The sequence below is a fragment of the Castanea sativa genome, chromosome 5, assembly GCF_040712315.1.
Source record: "Castanea sativa cultivar Marrone di Chiusa Pesio chromosome 5, ASM4071231v1".
NCBI lineage: Eukaryota > Viridiplantae > Streptophyta > Magnoliopsida > Fagales > Fagaceae > Castanea > Castanea sativa.
The window spans coordinates 22,267,359-22,285,738 of record NC_134017.1 but is presented as its reverse complement, the minus strand read 5'-3'; the positions used below and the strand labels follow the sequence as shown (position 1 = coordinate 22,285,738).

At 35.3% G+C, this 18,380-nt stretch overlaps 1 protein-coding gene and 1 long non-coding RNA gene across 6 annotated transcripts; both read left to right on the top strand.

Annotated features, from left to right (window-relative positions):
• The first annotated feature begins 4,024 nt into the window (after positions 1–4,024).
• LOC142636436 (uncharacterized) lies at positions 4,025–7,973 on the top strand. Of its 3 annotated transcripts, none has more exons than XR_012844312.1 (3): positions 4,025–6,649; positions 7,650–7,711; positions 7,843–7,973. XR_012844312.1 is itself a non-coding variant. In XM_075810673.1 (2 exons), exon 1 carries the CDS (start codon positions 4,378–4,380, stop codon positions 6,613–6,615), a length of 2,238 nt encoding a protein of 745 aa, XP_075666788.1. In that variant the 5' UTR covers positions 4,025–4,377; the 3' UTR covers positions 6,616–6,649; positions 7,843–7,973. The 3 variants fall into 3 exon arrangements, 1 of the variants encoding a protein (XP_075666788.1); XR_012844313.1 differs by having other exon boundaries at positions 7,583–7,711; XM_075810673.1 differs by lacking the exon at positions 7,650–7,711.
• A 1,174-nt stretch (positions 7,974–9,147) lies between these two features.
• Positions 9,148–13,980, top strand: LOC142636437 (uncharacterized). Of its 3 annotated transcripts, XR_012844315.1 has the most exons (7): positions 9,148–9,186; positions 9,750–9,837; positions 9,957–9,995; positions 11,310–11,723; positions 12,434–12,633; positions 13,139–13,180; positions 13,540–13,980. It is a non-coding gene; the product is annotated as an uncharacterized LOC142636437 (long non-coding RNA). The 3 variants fall into 3 exon arrangements; XR_012844316.1 differs by lacking the exons at positions 9,148–9,186; positions 9,750–9,837; positions 9,957–9,995 and having other exon boundaries at positions 10,492–11,394; positions 11,655–11,723; XR_012844314.1 differs by lacking the exons at positions 9,148–9,186; positions 9,750–9,837; positions 9,957–9,995 and having other exon boundaries at positions 10,492–11,723.
• The last annotated feature ends 4,400 nt before the right edge of the window (positions 13,981–18,380 follow it).

Here is an 18,380-nt window from a genome sequence, read left to right as displayed (position 1 = left end):
TGTTGTACGCAGTCGTTACTTGATATACACCATGGACATTATTAAACGGCCTTACTTGGTGTGTTTTAGATTTTTTCAAATTTGCATCAAAGATTTCTAAGGCATATTTACTCCACACCTTGCCCTCCAAGAGATCATGAGTAATTTTTTTGTGTCGATCATGGAAATACGCGACAAGTTTGCTCCAAGTGAATTCAACCAGTGCAGCAATGGGCAGGCCACGGGCACCTTTGAGTACTCCATTGAAGCACTTCGAGACATTGGTTGTCATAGCCCCATAACGGTATCCACCATCACGTAGCTGGGTCCACTTCTCTATAACCTCTTTCATTAGATATGTGTATGGCATGATGGATGGGTCAGGTTCACTTACCTGTTGTTCAGTGGCTGATTTCTTCCTAAGGGCCTCGATCTCAGCTTCCTTGATAGGTTGCATGTACAACTCAAATTTAGCTTCCTGAGTAGCATACCCCGCTTTCAAGGCCAATGACTTTAAAGTGGCGTCCTGAAAATGCGTGTTGAAGTTGCTAGCAACATGTCGAAGGCAATATCTGTGGTATACTCGTACTCATCCATGATCATCTCTAGGCCAGTTTGCAATTGCGTTTCGAATACCCTTATGTGGTCGAAATTATGCATATGTCCTTATTTGCTATCACATCCCCCAAAGTGCAAACCCGACGCAATCTAAAAACCACCTCCAACTAGGCCCGACTCTTTGTCCACAACAAGAAAGGCGAGAGGCAAAACCTTGTTGTTGGCATCGGTGGCCATTGCAATCATCAACACCCCTCGATATTTACCATACAAATGGGTCCCATCAATACTGACATCGGCTTACAATGTCTGAATCCTTCAATGCAAGGAGCGAAAGCCCAAAATACATATCGCAATATTGTAACACCTTCCTCCCTCGCCTGAGATACCGGACCGGGTGCCAGCTTCTTGATCCAAGTATGCCAACAATAACTTTTTCAGCCTTTCGTAAGACTCTTCCCAATCGCCAAATATCTTTGCAATAGCCCTTTGTTTCGCATCCCATATCTTATAGTAAGAAAGCTTATGTTCATAATACTTCCCTTTGATGTAATCTCTAAGGTGTTGAATTGTTGCCGTGTGATTTTCTCGCAACATTGGAACAAATTCTGCTGCAAGAAAATTACAATCCATCATTCTACCATCAAGAGCCATGCCAAGGGTCATACAACTGTGAGGACCCCCATAAGATGTGACCATCCATGTTCCCTGTTTAGGCTTCATGACTGCTCCAACGTACCACTTGCATGACTCATCCATGCATTTCACATACAGTCTACTTTTGGTCGACCTACTAGTCAGAAAGTTTCTGTTATGCTTTGCGGCATAAATTTTTAATGCACGTTTCACCGCTTCTTTATTCGCAAAAATCAACCCTGTACAAAAATTCATGTCCACATTCCAAGAAGAAGCAAATGCTTGCTCACCAACTTCAGGATCAACCATATTTTCCCAAGTATTTTCATAAAATGATAAGGCGGGAGGTTCATAAACGGGGGTTGCATTTGTAACATGCTGAACTCTAACAGTAGGGTTTGCATCATCTTCATCACATTCATCCATATCATCAACATTAGGATTGAGAGTAATTTCATGGTCATCAACACCCCTATCAAAGTCACCTCGCTCAATCCTCTCTTCGTACTCATCTCTATCATCAAGATCTTCCCCAACACAGTGTTCGTCTTCATCTTCAACTACTGGAACTGTAGAGGATTCACCTCGATGTGTACAAAATTGATCTTCATATCTATTGCCAGGTTCGCTCTCAACTGTTCTTGGTGTCTCTTGAAAAGGGGGTGTATAGCCTCCCAACATGGTGCACTGATCATCTAGGACTGCAAACTGTAGAGATGTAGTTGTTTGTACAATATCCTCTATGCCGACTTCTGCACGCGGCTCCAAAGTGACGTATAACTCAAAATTTGCTACTTGTTCCCATTGACGCATCTTGTGAAACATGAACTTTACATGTTTGTCTTCTGTTATCGCCATATATCTGTAATTAATGCATTGATTGAGGACTTCATGTGGAGAACGGAAAGTAATATGTATGTCATGCAAAGCAGGGTTCAGTTGCAGCTCTTCCATAATTTTTATCTTTAAATCACTTAAGGTCTTTAACTTATGGCGTATCATCATATAACAGCACTGGATACCCGGACCTTGAAATGGAAATCCGTCATAAGGGTTGGTATTGCTAAGGGATCCACCGTAGTATATATTTATATAGATCATTATCAACCTATAGATCATCAAGTGCAATTGTGTTAGTGACAAATTTATAACTCTCAATCAACATCAATCACAAAACTTTGGGTATGACATGCCAACAATACTAACATCAACCAAATTTGCATATACTCACATCCAAATCATTCTAGAGGCATGACTTTCAAAACCCATTCAAATAAGATATGATGAACAAAAATATTATAGCAACTAGTTACCCATTGAAATCTTTGTTACAAATCTGAAACAACTATATCTTGAAATAATTTATACTAAAAAGACTGTAATGGGTGTCTTAGGTATCAAACTCATAATCCATTTCATACCAATGACAAAAATCTAAAAGTACTAAATATTCCTAACAATTGATCACAATATTTAGTACTAAATATTCCCAATATTAATTTTGAATAAAAACCTAGCATAATCACAATATTTGGTACTAAATATTTCCCCAATACTAAATATTCCCAATAATTAATCACAATATTAATTTTTTTTAAAAACCTACAAAATAATTTAATCACAATATTAATTTTTTTTAAAAACCTACAAAATAATTTAATCACAATATTAATTTTTTTTAAAAACCTACAAAATAATTTAATCACAATATTTACACTAACAAAAAATAAGCAAATATTCCCAATATGTTGTAATAACATAATTAATCACAATATTTGGTACTAAAAATTCCCAATTTACAATCACAATATTAATTTCCTAAAAAAAACTTAGCAAATAATTTAATCACAATATTTACACTAACAAAAAAAAAAATTTCCAAATATGTTGTAATAACATTAATCACAATATTTAGTACTAAGTATTTCTAATAATTAATCATAATAATAATTAAAAAAAACTAACAAATAATCACAATATACTAACAAACTAGCCACAAACAAACAAACTAATCACAATATTTACACTAACAAACAAAAAAACAAAAATTTTCCTAATATGTTCTAATTGTTTCTTAAAAAAAATAACCTAGCAAATAACCATTATATTTAACTAACAAAAAATATTATCAATATTGTAAAAAACATTACCTGAGAGTTGATGAAAGTTGAGTGTGATTGTTGTGTGAGTGATGAAGTAAGTTGTGTGAGTGATAAGGGTTGTGTGAGTGATGAGGGTTGTGTGAGTGGTGCTGCTGTGAGAGCAGAAGAGAAATGAGAGCATATGTGAGCCGGGTAAGGGGGAAAAAGGTCCCAGTTGGGACCCACATGACACGTGGATGGGTTGGGGACCATTCACAGAAATCGAGTTCAGGAGACTCAATTTTTAGAAGCAAATAAATCGAGCCTCCTTGACTTGAGTTACATCCACGTGCCCGAAAACCATGGTGCCCAAAAATCGAGTCCAGTAGACTCGATTTACCTTAAGTGATCACGTGACCAAAAATCGAGTTCACTGGACTCGATTTACTAAAGTGATCACGTGCGCCCCCGTGAGTGTGGAAAATAGAAATCGAGTTCATTGAACTTGATTTTCTTGACCAAAAATCGAGTTCGTTGAACTCGATTTTTGTGCCTACGTGGCCTCCCTGTCCAGCTCAGCCAGTGCCGCGATGGAGAAATATAAACCGAAAATCGAGTCCAATAGACTCGAATTGTTAGAAACCAAATATGTTTCAAACGTTTGCTTACTAATAATATAGTTTGAGTTTTGTAGTTAGTTATGTAAAAACGGCCATATCAGTCCCAAAAGAAGGAAAAAAACATGTAATATACCGTTAATAAGCTATACAAGGAAAAAAAGAACTACTGGGCTCTCTCTCTCTCTCTCTCACCCTAATTCTTTTCTTTTCCTCCAGCCACCAAATGTTTTTGCTCTCTCTCTTTCTCCAGGAGATGCTACTGTCAATCATGATTTGTCCATGGTATGTCTTCTTCTCTTTCTCTTCTTGATGTTCTTTCTCTCATCCCAAACCACCTCCTTCTTCTTCTCTTTTTCTTTTTGATTTTGTTTCTCACATCCCAAACGCCGAAACCCAACTGCACTCTGGTTGGTTTGGCCCGTTCCTTCCTTACAAATCGGTGTCGGTTTCAAAATATGGCAAAACCGACATCCGACCCAAATCGATTATCTCATCCCTAGTTAATGGGTATTCGCTCATGTTCTAGAATATGTTTAATTGACTCGTATTTACTTCAACACCGCCGCATTTTCAGTCAAAAATGTCTCTTTAGAGCTTATTATACTGCTGCTTCAGCATTGTCTTCCGAAGAAGACTGTGTGTTCGACGAATGTCCTAAACCAAAACTTGAAACTAATGTTACTGATAAAGTTAGTGTTTTTAGAAGTATCCGGAAAGAGTCCAAACTGTTTCCCTTAGTTGGTAGGGTGTTCAAGTCTTTGAATTGGGTGGTTGCAAGGGAAATAAGATTTTCGACTGCCGTGAGTAAGCATGGATTTTCTCATGCAACCAATGCATTTAGAATGGTGGTTCATATTTTCGCGTTATGTGGGATGCGGATGGAAGTGTATGCTTTGCTTAGAGATATGGTTGGATATTATAATGAAGTTAATTATGATGCTTTTGAGTTGTTCCCGAATTTGCTGGATTCACCTCGGCACGCGGTCAGATCACTTGTTGTATTTGATGTACTAATAAAAGTATTCGCGGCCAATTCAATGCTTGAGTATGCTGTGGATGTGTTTTTGCGTGCTAAGAGTATTGGGCTTAAACCCGATATTTGTTCGTGTAATTTCTTGTTGAAGTGTTTGGTGGAAGCAAATAAAGTGGAATTTGTTAGAAGTTTATTTGAAGATTTTAAAAATTCTGGGCCGCCACCTACTGTTTACACCTACACAATTATGATGAATTTTTACTGTAAAGGGGATACTGGTCGGGATGTAGATATTGGACAAGCAACTGAAATTCTAGAAGAATTGGAGAGAAGTGGGGAAATCCCAACTGTTGTGACATACAGTACATATATCCATGGCCTTTGTAAAGTTGGTTGTGTTGAGTTTGCCTTGGACTTAATTCGGAATTTGAGATGTAGAAACCAACCTCTCAATAGTTATTGTTATAATGCTATTATTTATGCGTTTTGCCAAAAAGATAAAGCATATGAAGCTTTGGAAATTTTGGAAGAAATGAGGAGCTATGGAATACTTCCAGATGTTTACAGTTACAGCATTTTGATCGATGGGTTTTGTAAGAAAGGGGATATTGAGAAAGGTCTTAAATTTTTTGAGGAAATGGATCATTATGGTTTAAGGCCATCACTAGTTAGTTATAGTTCACTCTTCTATGGTCTATGTAAGAGTGGACTAATGGACATCTCACTAGATATGTTCCATAATCTTGGGGCTACTGGTTATGTATATGATCATATTGCTTATGGAATCTTAATCAAAGGATTTTGTATGCTGGGTGATATGCATTCAGCCAATAAACTTTTGGAGGAGATGATCAGCAATAATTTGGTTCCCGATGCTTTCATTTTCCACAGTCTGATTCATGGGTTCTGCAAGATGGGGATCTTAGATAAGGCCTTGGAAGTTTTCAATAACATGCTACAACATGGTGTCTTGCCTGATACCATCACTTGCAATGTTATAATCGATGGATATTGCAAGGTAGGGCACTTTGAGGAAGCCACGAAATTTATTGGTGAAATGCAAGACCTGGGCATTTCTGTTAACTCGTATACCTATAATGCAGTTATTTACAGCCTGTGCAAGGTAAGAAAATCAGAAAAAGCTTGGGAACTTTTTCCTCAAATGCTTAAGAGGAATGTACTCCCTGGAGTTGTTAATTATGGTACACTGATGGATGGCTTTGCTAAACAGTTGAATTTTAAGAAGGCCTTGATGTTGTACACAAGAATGCTAAAAGCTGGGGTCATGCCTGATACAGTCATGTATACAATTCTTGTTAACATATTTTGCCAGAGGGGAGAAATGCACAAAGCGTATAATCTGTTCAAGGAAATGACTGAAAAGGGTGTCCTTCCTGATAAGATTTCTTACACATCTTTGATATCTGGATTTAGTAGAATGGGGGACATGAAGAAGGCTTGGGCATTGTTAAATGAAATGCTGAGGAAAGGCCATATGCCCAGTGTTGTCACTTATACCTGTTTAATTCATGGATTTTGCAAGTTGAAACGCATGGATATTGCCAAATTGTTGGTTGATGAAATGAGGAGAAACAAAGTGACCCCGGACGTGGTAACTTACACTGTTCTCATTGTTGGGTACCGCTGTCTTGGAAATATTGAAAAGGCACATGAGTTATTTGATGAAATGAAGGAAAGTGGTATCATTCCAGATGATATTGCACATATTGCACGGGGGTATAAAGCTGGTGCAGTTTCTGAAGGCTAGGAAGCTACTGGAGTGATTTTTTGAAGACCAGAAGGTATATTACTGTTCCTCTCTTCCTATTTTGTAGTTTAGTATTTACAACTCTATATACTGGTTTAATACATAAAAATTTCTTGTGAAGCTAATTATAATCAATCTTCCAAACTTTATCTACCATTATAAATATATTGCTGTAAGGGATACCTTTGCTCATATACTTGCAAAAATGCAATTATCTGAAGATCCACATTGTTTAATATTCTGAAAGATCTATCATTCATTACCAAGAAACGTGAACTGTGTTATTTATTTATTTATTCTTTTTTTGGGGTTGGGGGTTTGTTGTGGAGACTGAGATTTAAACCATTAAGTGCTTTAATCCAAAGTCTGACTTCTTGGGACCATATACGTGCATTATTTTCTATTTGGATAAACAATCTTTGTCACTCCGAGGTCCCTCTGATGTAATTTTCTAAACAATTTTATGAGTTCCCAAAAAGTTTGCTAGTTTTAAATTGAAATACATAACCTGATGCTGTCCTGTGTCAATAGTTGTTTGTGAATTTCAATGTAAATCAGGTATATTGTTGATCATGTGAAGTTTCTTGCATATATCTTTGTTACTTTGGAAGGTTTAGTATGCCTTAGCATGCCGTGTGTGTTGTTTCTTTTTTGTTCAAAAGTATACTTTTTTCTTTTATTTTGTCTAAATTATTCCCATTTCCTTATTCTATCTAGAGTTTGTAATTTTTATTGCTTCCAACCTTCTTCAAAAAATATTTCACTTGTGCATGAGTTTGATGCAAAAAGTTTACAACAAAAAAATATTTACTTTGATCCTTATGAGATGACTGCTTAAGGTGATATCGATGTCAATGTTTTTGTAATGGAAAGCACTATCAGAAATTCATGCAAGACTGGTTTACATTATGTCTCTTTAACTTTATTAATGTCAAATGTTTCGAATGTTGCCGGGCTGCTTTTACAGGAAATTTCATATTTGAAACTTGAAAGGGTCTACCAGAACTGAACTTCCTAGCTTTCTGCTTTTGCAGTTCAAAGGATCTTCAAAAGTATTGAATGAACAAAGCTTGCTCACCTTGTCTGATTGACCAGGGTACTAATTATTCCCATTTTGCAAATGCCACCTAATAAGTTATTCGATGCGACTGGAAATAAGTCTGCAGGAATTCTAGATTTATCGAATAAATTATGATGGTAGCCTATTTCTTTCACTTTGTGCCACAGAATCAGTGAAGTGGATAATGCTCCTGACACCAGCTTTTTAATGATTGAAGACATATTTATTTATAATACAACTTCATTAGTATACAATTGGATTGGTTATGGAGTTGGATAGCATTGCAAAGGCCACCATGGTATGGATTCTGAAACCCCATTTCATTTAAAACTTTTGTACTAATTTTGAAATTTTTTTTGGCAAGCATCTTCTATGTCTCATCACATTATTCTGCATAGTTTTCGGTATAATAAGGCATGAAAAAAATAACTTGTGAGTAAATTGTGCCTCTTTTCTCTCTGTTTAGTTTTTTTTTTGTTTTTTTTTTGTTATGGTTTTGTTTGTGTTTCTTTTTCAGTGTGGGGTTTTGGTTGAACCAACTCTAATCCTTCTTGCTATGATCAAAATTAATTAAAAACAATATGATTTTTTCTCAATTTGAGGTATTTTACATGTTTGAGTCGTTCAGTGTCAAGTTTAGTAGGTGTTCCTTTATTTATTTATTGATAAGTAAGAAAGTAGGTGTTTTTTAATGAAGTTTATCAATTTTATTATTTGGTTGGGTTAGTTTAGGTCTTAGTTATTACTTATTAGAAAACCTTTTTCCTTGTCTTTTTTTCTTCTTAACTTTGCTAATGTACGGGCAAATTTCCTAGTGTGGAACAGTTTCAGTAACAGCAAAAGCTGTAGCAACTTTTGGACTATATTAACCAGTTAAATTCCATTAGCTAGTTGAGAAACCTGGGAGGCTTAACTGACAGTCTTAGGTATTAATTATTTTTCTACTTTTTATATTCTGTCTTTGGTTTCTGCAATTTTGTACAAGCTGTTCACCCACTGACACTATCTTTTACAACCAAGTTGCTCTGTAAAACTCCAGTACTTTGAGGCTTTAGTCCTGACCTTACCTTTATGAACTCCCCTGAAAACTAGACAGTTCAGCTGTTGAGAAACTATAGCAACTGTTGCCCTGTAGCTTTTGCCTATCAACCACATGCATGATGTTTTATCCATCTTGTCTGTTAACTAAGTGCTGATCCAGCTTGGTTGGTTTATCGATTTGAAAGATGTAGAAGCATCAAAGTAATGGAGAACTGACTGAAAGCATTCTTCGTACATGTGTTATCCCATGTAATCGGATTTAGATGAATCTTGCAGACACTAGGCATGGACAGTGCTTACTCCTGGAATTTGTTTCTCTAAGTCTCCAAAGAGGCAAGATATGCTTACTTGTCCATAGTTTTACACATTAAGTTCACTTTGAATTTTTCCCTTGAATTATTCATCAAGCTTGCTTAGTAAAGAATGGCTTCTTACTAAAAAATGCTGTTCAAAGATTGATCCAGTCTGGGGTCAATATGTTATTCTCTTTCTGTCACTCTCTTTCATATTGCTTCTAGTGATGGATCCTATTCAGCTTTGACCGTTGCATACATGTTGAAGCCGCTACAAACAACTTGATCTTTTTCAACGTAATTTTATCCAGTCACTAAAAAATGTTGATATAAACCTTAATTTTCTACAGTTGTAGGCAACTGTGGAGAAAAGCAAGGAAATTAGCGTACTTATTTTAACAGTTGAAATATTGAGATATGTATTAAAAATAAAGGGCTCCCATTCCTGTATGTTTTTCCCTCCTGAAATTTTTATTATTTTTATTCCTCACTGTTAAAAAAGGGCCCCTAAAAATTTCTTAATTGAGAAAAGTTTTATCCACGGGCTGAAAAACATTGATATAAATAGATAATTTTTTTTTTATCATAGGTTTGTAAACATGTAGAAAATCAGTAACATATCTCACAATCCACTTATGCTCTCACTCTTTGAAATTTTGTTTTTCTCAAAACAACAATTACCTTATTATTTTTGCAGTAGCATTTGTTCACTCACTCTCTAATGCTCTCATCTCTCTCAGAAAAACCTAAGTCCGTTTTTCCTAGTAGATTGATTTCATCTGGTTTCTTCTACTCGGATTGGAAAATTTCTTGAATTTCAAGGCTACGGTAAGTGATTTTCTGGTTAGATCTCTGAATTCCATGTGATTTCTCACACTTTCTCATCTATTTGATCGATTCAAAAACTTATTTTCTGATCAATTTTTCTTGGACTCGAATTTTTGAAGCTCACAAAGCGATTTCATTCGCATTTTTGAAGCGAACAGGTTCTCAACTCTCTCTTAGCTTGCAATGATCTCCTTTTCTCATCTATATTATGTAATTGTTGGAGCTCAATGTTGTTGATTTCTTTTTTTCTTTTTCAATTTTAGAATCTCTGTATTTGATTGAGAACCTAAAGCACTCAGGATTTTAAACTCTATGGTTTTTGTTTGAATTTTCTCTTGAATTGAGTGTTGAATTTGATTGTGGTGATGAGCTAAAGCTTATTGACTTCCTAGAATCAGCCATTAATATTATTGAATTTGTTTGAATTTTCTCTTGAATTGAGCATTGAGTTTTCTATTTACGAATGTTAGTGCTTGTGCATTCTCTTTTACAGCATTTTTTGATTGGTTGTATCGCATAGAAATTTTTGGGGCATGTCTGGGTTGTGGGACACATTTGTTTGAATATAATAAATTTTTGTGTTCTCTATCTCTTGAGAGAGAGAGAGAGAGAGAGAGGGAGGGAGGGAGGGAGGAAGGGAGGAAGGGAGGGAGGGAGAGAGAGAGGAATGGGCTTTGGTTCCTAGAAGTAACTGGAAGTCGGATTTGGTAGATGAAAGATTGTCTTAAAGGTCAAGCCTGAGGTTCAATTGAAGGCTGCAATATTAACCTGTGATTTAAATTTCTTATCAAAATCTTTAAATTAGTAGTCTTTATGTTTTTGAACTTGCATATATATACCAGTGTGTTTGGAAGGAGGGGGAGTAAGTTTCAAGGATGAATAGAAATTGGAATTTGGTGGCTTTTAATATTAAAAGCAATAATTTATTTGAAGGCTTTAATTATTCTTGTAGTTTCATAATGTGTGCAGTTAGCTACATAGATCCAATGATGTAATATAGTCATGGTCCTGCCTTTTGTCATTCCTGCTTTTGTGCTTTTGATGGATATGTGCCTAGTTTAAAGGAACTTGTCAATTTTATGTTAGTAGGACAATAAAACACTCTCAGTACTTTGGGCCACCTACAAGCATGCACTTGCCAATAGTTTAAGAGGTGAAAAGTTCGGGTGGGCTGGGGTGTGGTTGGGGAAGGTTCAGGTTTGAATCTTGCTTAGCAAAAAAAAACCAGATGTAGGTATTTAGGGTGGTCTAGTACTACTTGATGCAGAGCCTCTTTTGCCATAATTGTAAATCAAGTAGGAGATGAAAGGGAAACTGAGTCACACATACCTACTTGCATAAAATGGATGTCCTTATTACTTCATCTTAGTTTCTAGAATGCAATAAACATATATTGTCTTAATATATATGACTGAATATATTTCACCACTATTCCCCAAATCCTAGCTGTTGATTTGTATGTACCGGAACAGGGTTTGATAGGCCACTGTTCCTGTGTTCTTGTCTTTGGTCTCAGACTATCAGTACTCAGAAGATGCATGCTTTCTGCACAACTCAGTAGGTAGCCAATGGTCCACTACTCAGTGCTCATATGGAAGTAATGACAAAGTATTTGTTTGACGGGTAAATTGGAGACTGATATAATTAAGCTAATTTGGGTAGTTAAAGGAACTTATACACAACATTAGGGACTGTTTGGATAGCTGAAAAACTTTCAATATTCTGTATTCATTTTCAGTTTTCAGTTTTCAGTGGGACCCAGCACTAAAAAATTGGTGGATATTTGCTAACTCTTCTTTTATGGGTGATCTTACTAGATTGATTATAAGGACTACGCCTGATGGAGCAGAGGTCACTAGTTCCTCTTTATCCCTCCCTCCCCTTGGGTGAGAACTCACTTATAAAAATAAATAAATAAATAAGTTAACTCAAAGTTGGAAGTTTGAAGGGGGATACTTTAGTATCTAGAGGTTTTATGTTAAATGGAGTATATGAACTTAGCAATTATAGTTTCCCTTTGTTGTATTTTTTTTGGGCTTCTCATATGACTCTTACACTAGTGCTGTGTTGGTACCTTCTTAAGGCAGTAATGTAGCTCGTCCAGATCTTAGATTGATTTAAAAGTGGTTTAAAAAAAAAAAAAAAAATTTCAGTGTTAAATTACAGCTAGTGGGACTTGAATCCTTGCTTGCACCCTCCACCCATTCTTAAGTTGGGGGAGGAGGTGCCATGTTAGCTAGAGCCCATTGACGTGGTTTCCCTGTATGAGAATTTGAATTACAGTCTCCACTGTTTAGTCAAATACACTGTTTAGAAGAAATAAAAAGAAATCTACTCTAAAACCGTGGACCTAGCTCATCCTACAAATAAAAAAATTGTTAAATTTTCATTTTCTTGATTACTGTAACTCTTACTCCATCATACATTATACCCTGAAGAACCCTTTTTTTTTTTCAAGCTTGTACGATGTACAATGCAACACCAATTAAAGGCAGTTGATGGAGCCTAATGTCCAATACATTGTTGATTTGTTGTGATGAATTTCAAAGCTGGGTGCTAGTCAATACTGAATTCTGACCATGTTTTGGATGCACAGGTTGGTGGCCCTAGCTGGGAGGTACCATTAGGCAGAAGAGACTCCAAAAGTGCAAGCTTGAGTGGTTCTAACAACAATATTCCTACTCCAAACAACTCATTCCAGACCATCCTCTCACTAAGTTTAAGCAACAAGGGCTTGATATTGAAGAGAGTGGTGGCCCATTACCCGGTGTAAGTCAAGATATTGCTTGATACAAGGTCAGGAGATTCTGCATCTTGTTGCTTATATACCTTAGAAAGTAAAAATAAACTGAATTTCTAGCTTCATGTTTTTTTTTCTATGCCTGTTAGCATTCAATAATTAAGACTTATAGCTATTTAAGTAAAAATTAAATAGCTATGTTTTGATTTAAAAAAAGTGAATTACAGGTCTCCATTATTCCTTCTCAAGTAATTCATTAGTTAAATAGCATAGAACTGTCACTCTTGCTTGCTTTTAATAGTTCAACTAAGAATTCTTGTTTTGCATGTATTGCAGGCCACATATTATAGATAACCATAATTCTTTACTTACTGAGATTTAACTTAACTGGAAATTAATATTGATGGTGCTTGAATTTGTTTCATGGTCTCCAAACATGGCATTTTGTTCTGTTACTTTGTATTCTTTTTCAATTTGATCCCCATTTAGTGCTGAATGCCCTCATTCAGTGCTTAACTGTGAAAAGGTATGCTTCTGATATCTGAATTGTTTTCTGTATAGGTGAATGGGAAGTTCACTAGTGATTAATCGCTCATGTACAATGTAAGTGCTTACTCCTTAGAGCATTATCAACCTAACCTATTGGACTTAATTTTATTCTCCCCTGTTTGTGTGTGTGTGTGTGCGAGCGCGTGATGGGCTGACGCTAGGTGATAGAATTCACATGTGGCAAACCTGCTTTTAAGTTTTGGTTCTGAGATTTGTGAGCACATTTGCAGTAAATATAATTTACTCAAACTATTGTTTTTATAATCATAAATATAATTTACTCAAACTATTGTTTATATATATATAAAATTTACCTAACCACTGTCTATCACTACTTTACTAAATAGATACCAAACAAAAATGCACACAGTTTGTTGTTCAGTGGTTCTTTTCCTAAGTATAATGTTTTGCAGGCTGTCCTTGATGCACACAATGCTGTAATATTCTACAATGAAACTTGGAGCAAACTGGGAGGATATGCACTTCTAAGACTTGATATTGAACGTTCTATTAAAAAAACTGCAATATGCATGTCTGTATGTATTTTTATGGAGTAAGGAAAATATGGGAGGAGGGATGGGGTGTCCTCTTCAGGAAAGTACAAGAAGAAAGGATGCATCATCATTTCTCAGTGATACTAGCTTTTGTCATGGACCTGGCCTTCTTGTTGGGAAGTGACACTTCTCTATATATATGTTACTTGAGGATAATTGATGGAGCACAATGGTTTTCAATTTTTTCTTTTAATTAGTCATTTTGAAAGCATGGAACTATTTGAATAATTGAAAATTAGAAGGGTGTTTTTGTTTTTATTTGAGAGTGAAGTTTAATTTGAAATTGCACAATTGTGTTTATGTTTATATTTTGAATCAAGTTATTAAATTTTGATCACGTGAAGGAGTGAATTCAAAATTGTTTATTTATTTATTTTTAAAAAAACAAATACTTATTGCAATGGTTTCTAATTGTTGAAACTTATCTCAAGACAATGTATGTTTCAACCGTTATTAATAATATTTTGACGTTTAATAATTGTTAATAAAGGTGAATCATATTTTTCTATGTGACTACGATCAGATAGGTTGTAGAAAAAAAAAAAAAAATCTCAACATAGTTTTCAGGATCGGTTTCAACGGTTATTTTAACCATCGAAAATACTTTTTTTGACAACTTTTAAAACATTTTTCAATGGAATAAAGGGTGAAAATAGCGAACTTTCTTGTAGTGAGCATTTGTGTGTTCAATTTCTATGATTCAAACGTAAGGTGATTTGGAGAGTCTTCTACTTTATGCAACTATTCGAGAAGATCTTTTATCTTAAAAAGTTTAGCATATTTCTTGTATGTTCAATTTTTTTTGCTCAAGTGACACCTACATGTTTTTTAACATCTCTCATTTATTTATTTTAATGAGATTTCCTATTCTTGCAGTAACTAGGTGTCAATGGAAATGGATCAACTAGGGAAGAAGTTGTAAAGTTTTCAAAACAACTATCTCTATCTACCCTGTGCCGCATGAAAATATGTTAGTTCCTTTCTCTTTGGAGATAAAGCTTGAGGTTTTGGAATTGTGAAATATGAAAGCCATTTTACATAGAAAAGGGGCATCTGTTTTGTGGGTACCCGAGGATTGAGGAATGATTGCCCAACTGTAGCCTTCAGTCGTTCCTCATACAGAAGCATTTATAACCCGAAAAATGAGGTTACCCGAGGAGAAGATGGGAAGAGACAAAACGTCTTCTGGAAGTATAAGAGGTGAGAGGGGTGTCTCAAGGAGAAATGAGATATTTTTGGGAAGTTCCCTATAAGTTTCACCTACCACCTCCACATTAAATGACTGACAATAGTTTTATCAGCTGTATTGATGAGAAAGTGACCTAAACTAGGGGTGTGTAGCCAACCCGCCAAAACCGACTTAACCCAACTCAACCCGCTGGGTTGGGTTGGGTTACAAAATTTTTTTTGATAGTGGGTCAAATTTGGTTTGGGTCATAAAATTTCAAACTCGTCAAACTCAACCCGACCCACCCATATATTTAATATATATATATATAATATTATATAATTAATAAAATGTTTAAAATAACCAGCTTTTCTTATCCTATATAAAAGCCAATCAGTTCACATAAACTCTAGCAAATTACTGTTGTTGTTTAGTCATTAGTATTGTTTGCCTTTAAGGAGTTACATTGATACTAATCTTTGGATTTTTTAAATATATTTATATTTATATTTTTTCTACTCAATTTAATAATAATAATAATAATAATAATAATAATAATAATAATAATAATAAAAATTTGTCCAACCCATGAGTTCAATTCGACCCAACTCGACCCATGTGAGTTGGGTTGGACTTATGTGATGGGTTGGGTCAAAAAATCCCTTTAATCCGACCCAACCCGACGCATGCACACCTCTAACCTAAACAGTAGATCCACAGCTAAACAGGTCCTTCTACCACCTTCATCAGAAGTTTAATGGTACAAGTTTCCTAATGAGAGTTTAGAGGGTTGTAGGTGGAAGGCTAGGATGCAAGGAGCTTAGGAGTATATGAAGGAAAATAACTTCCAGGGAAAAGGGATCTGGAAAAATCAAGGGAAAAATATTAGAGCTAGAATAATGATTGAGAGAATAGAGAGAGAACAGTGTATACATTTGCACAAGAGTATTATCCTCGGGCAAACTTGTAAAGAACTATCAATATGTTTAGTCTTTGACTTTTGCTTAGTCTTTCTTTATCTGTATCCTCGAGCGAAGCCTAATTTGTTTCATCCCACTCTTTTTACAAATATCTATTGGTTTGGGCCTAGTCAGGTAATACCAATTTCACTATTCTAAGTGGGCTTGGGTTGCCAGATTTTGTGCTCTTACATGTTTATTTTGAGTATGAAAGCCATTTTATATCTATCCGATTAAGCTATGTTTGGATGATGAAATATGAAAATATTCGTAGAATTTTCGAAATATTAACTTTTAAGTTGATGGGAATTTCAATATAATCAATTAAAATTTTTTTTTTTAGACAAAGTATATATAGAAATTAGAATATTGTTGTGGGGAGTAAAAAGACCCTGATGGGAATGTGGGCCTTTGGGCCATGCTAAGGAAGGCCGACCTGCTCTTGGGTTTGGAATTTGTTAGTACTACGGGTTGGCCCATACGCCGAGGATCCGAGAGTACAGCCGAGGGTGAATTTCTCCTCGGACGGACACTGGAGAACCAGAGACTTCATGGTAAAGGTTGGGGAATGACACGGCCAAGACCAATGGTTAAAAGGGGTGAACCCTTGAATGTCCTAGAAGCACCGATGTTAGGGAAATACCAAAGATAAAGGCTGCCACCTCCACATTAAAGACCCTGCACCTACCACCCTGGCCGCATTAATGGGGAAGTGACACCTGAACAGTGGAAGGGAAACTTCTGGTTACTATTCAAAGGCACTGAGAAAAGAAATATCTAGGCTAAGGGGGAGTTGGGGCAACACGTGTACAAAGTATAAAAAAGAAGAGTATTTAAAGAGCAACCTAGAACAGAAAAAGGGGAGGGACTTTTTTGTAATCAAAAGGAAAAAGGGAAAGAGATAATATAAGAACAACTCTCGGCTTACGTCCGAGGAGGTCGATTTACAATATTCCTTGTTGTTTTCAAGTGTTAGCAATCTTTGACTTGTCATTTGATCCTTAGTCACTTCTAACCTGGGTTTCAAGCCCACACTCTACAAATTCATATTGTTTAAGGCTCATTGGGCCTGAGCCCGTGACTGTTCTTGGGGCCAGGTGCAATTGTGCGCTTACAATTGTCATAACAATGATAATTAATTCTCAAATTAAAATTTCAAGTAAAATCCCACCTAAAAAATTCTTAATCAAGAGACACTACTAAGGTTTTAGCAACAAAGAATCACATTTTAGATATACAGATTTGTTTTTTAGTGTTTCTGCCGTAAGAGAAATAATAGAGAGTAGATTACCTTAACATATTTGTTTATTTATTTACTTTTTAATTGTTTTAATTATTATTATTATTTTATTTGTTTTTCCCTATGAGAAATAATGATGTGCAAATTACCTTAACATATGAGTGCCACTTCATATGCTGAATGGTGATTATACCGGGAATAAAAAGCAGTTTTACTGAGAACAGAAGAAGCTATAATGAAAAATTTTTTTTATCCATCTATTTGGTTGGAAAATTGTAATAAAGCCCCCAATGTCCAGTTAAAAAAACGTTGTTAGCCATAAAATCCATGGAAGTTACGTTCAGTTCCAATGAAGCTCGCAAATACAACCCCCATCTTCTTTCACTGCTATTAAGAATAATTTATCAATTACAAAAGATTTATATCTTGACAAACACTTAAATTGTCAATGGCCGCCAATAAGAATGTGATTTTTCAGGTTGAATTATGCATCCAATGCTTTCAACTGACTGGGAAATCAAGAAAGATTTTGATGGGTCCTGGTAGTGAGTGAGGTAGCTTTTTGGTGAGCTTTGACTAAAGCCAGTTAATTATAGCAAGCCCAACCTTAGAGCACTTGCAGCAGTGGAGCTAAATAGCTATATAGCTATTTTAGCTCCACCAAAACACCAAAAAGAAGCATGCAGCAGTGGAGCTAAATCTATATTTTTTTATCATTCTTGATGCACATCTATAGATAGATGTGCACTATTCATGAGAGCTAAAAAAAATTAATTTTTTATTTTGTGTTCACATTACCTTTTTATTGTGGTGTTTTAATTGTAGTGAGATGTATTATTTTATTGTGGTAGATATATTATTTTATTGTGATATTTATATTATTTTATTGTGTTGAAAGCTAAAATAGATCCACTGCTGCAACATGTGTGTAGGTAAAATAGATAAAGTAACTTTTGGTGGAGCTAAATTGCTAAATTTTTAGCTCCACTGCTGTGGATGCTCTTATGTCAGTCTAGGCTCAAAAGTTTTTCTTGAAGACCAGAATAACAGCCCATTATTTCAAAACATTTTTTTTATTACTTAAGTCAATTTATCTTTATTTAGTGTATCTTAGGATGAATTAGAATTTATGTTTTATTTCTCCTAAGCTGACAAATAATTTATTATGTTTCTAAGTTTTTAAGAGTCATATTTGACATTGGTCAGATTAAGTGAATGTATTTATTATTAATTTTCATTTTTTAATGCTTGGGAGCCGTTCCAAGCTCTATTTAAGTCTTTGGCTGAATTTAATAAAACAAATAGAGTGTATTTTCAGAATTAAAAACCTTGT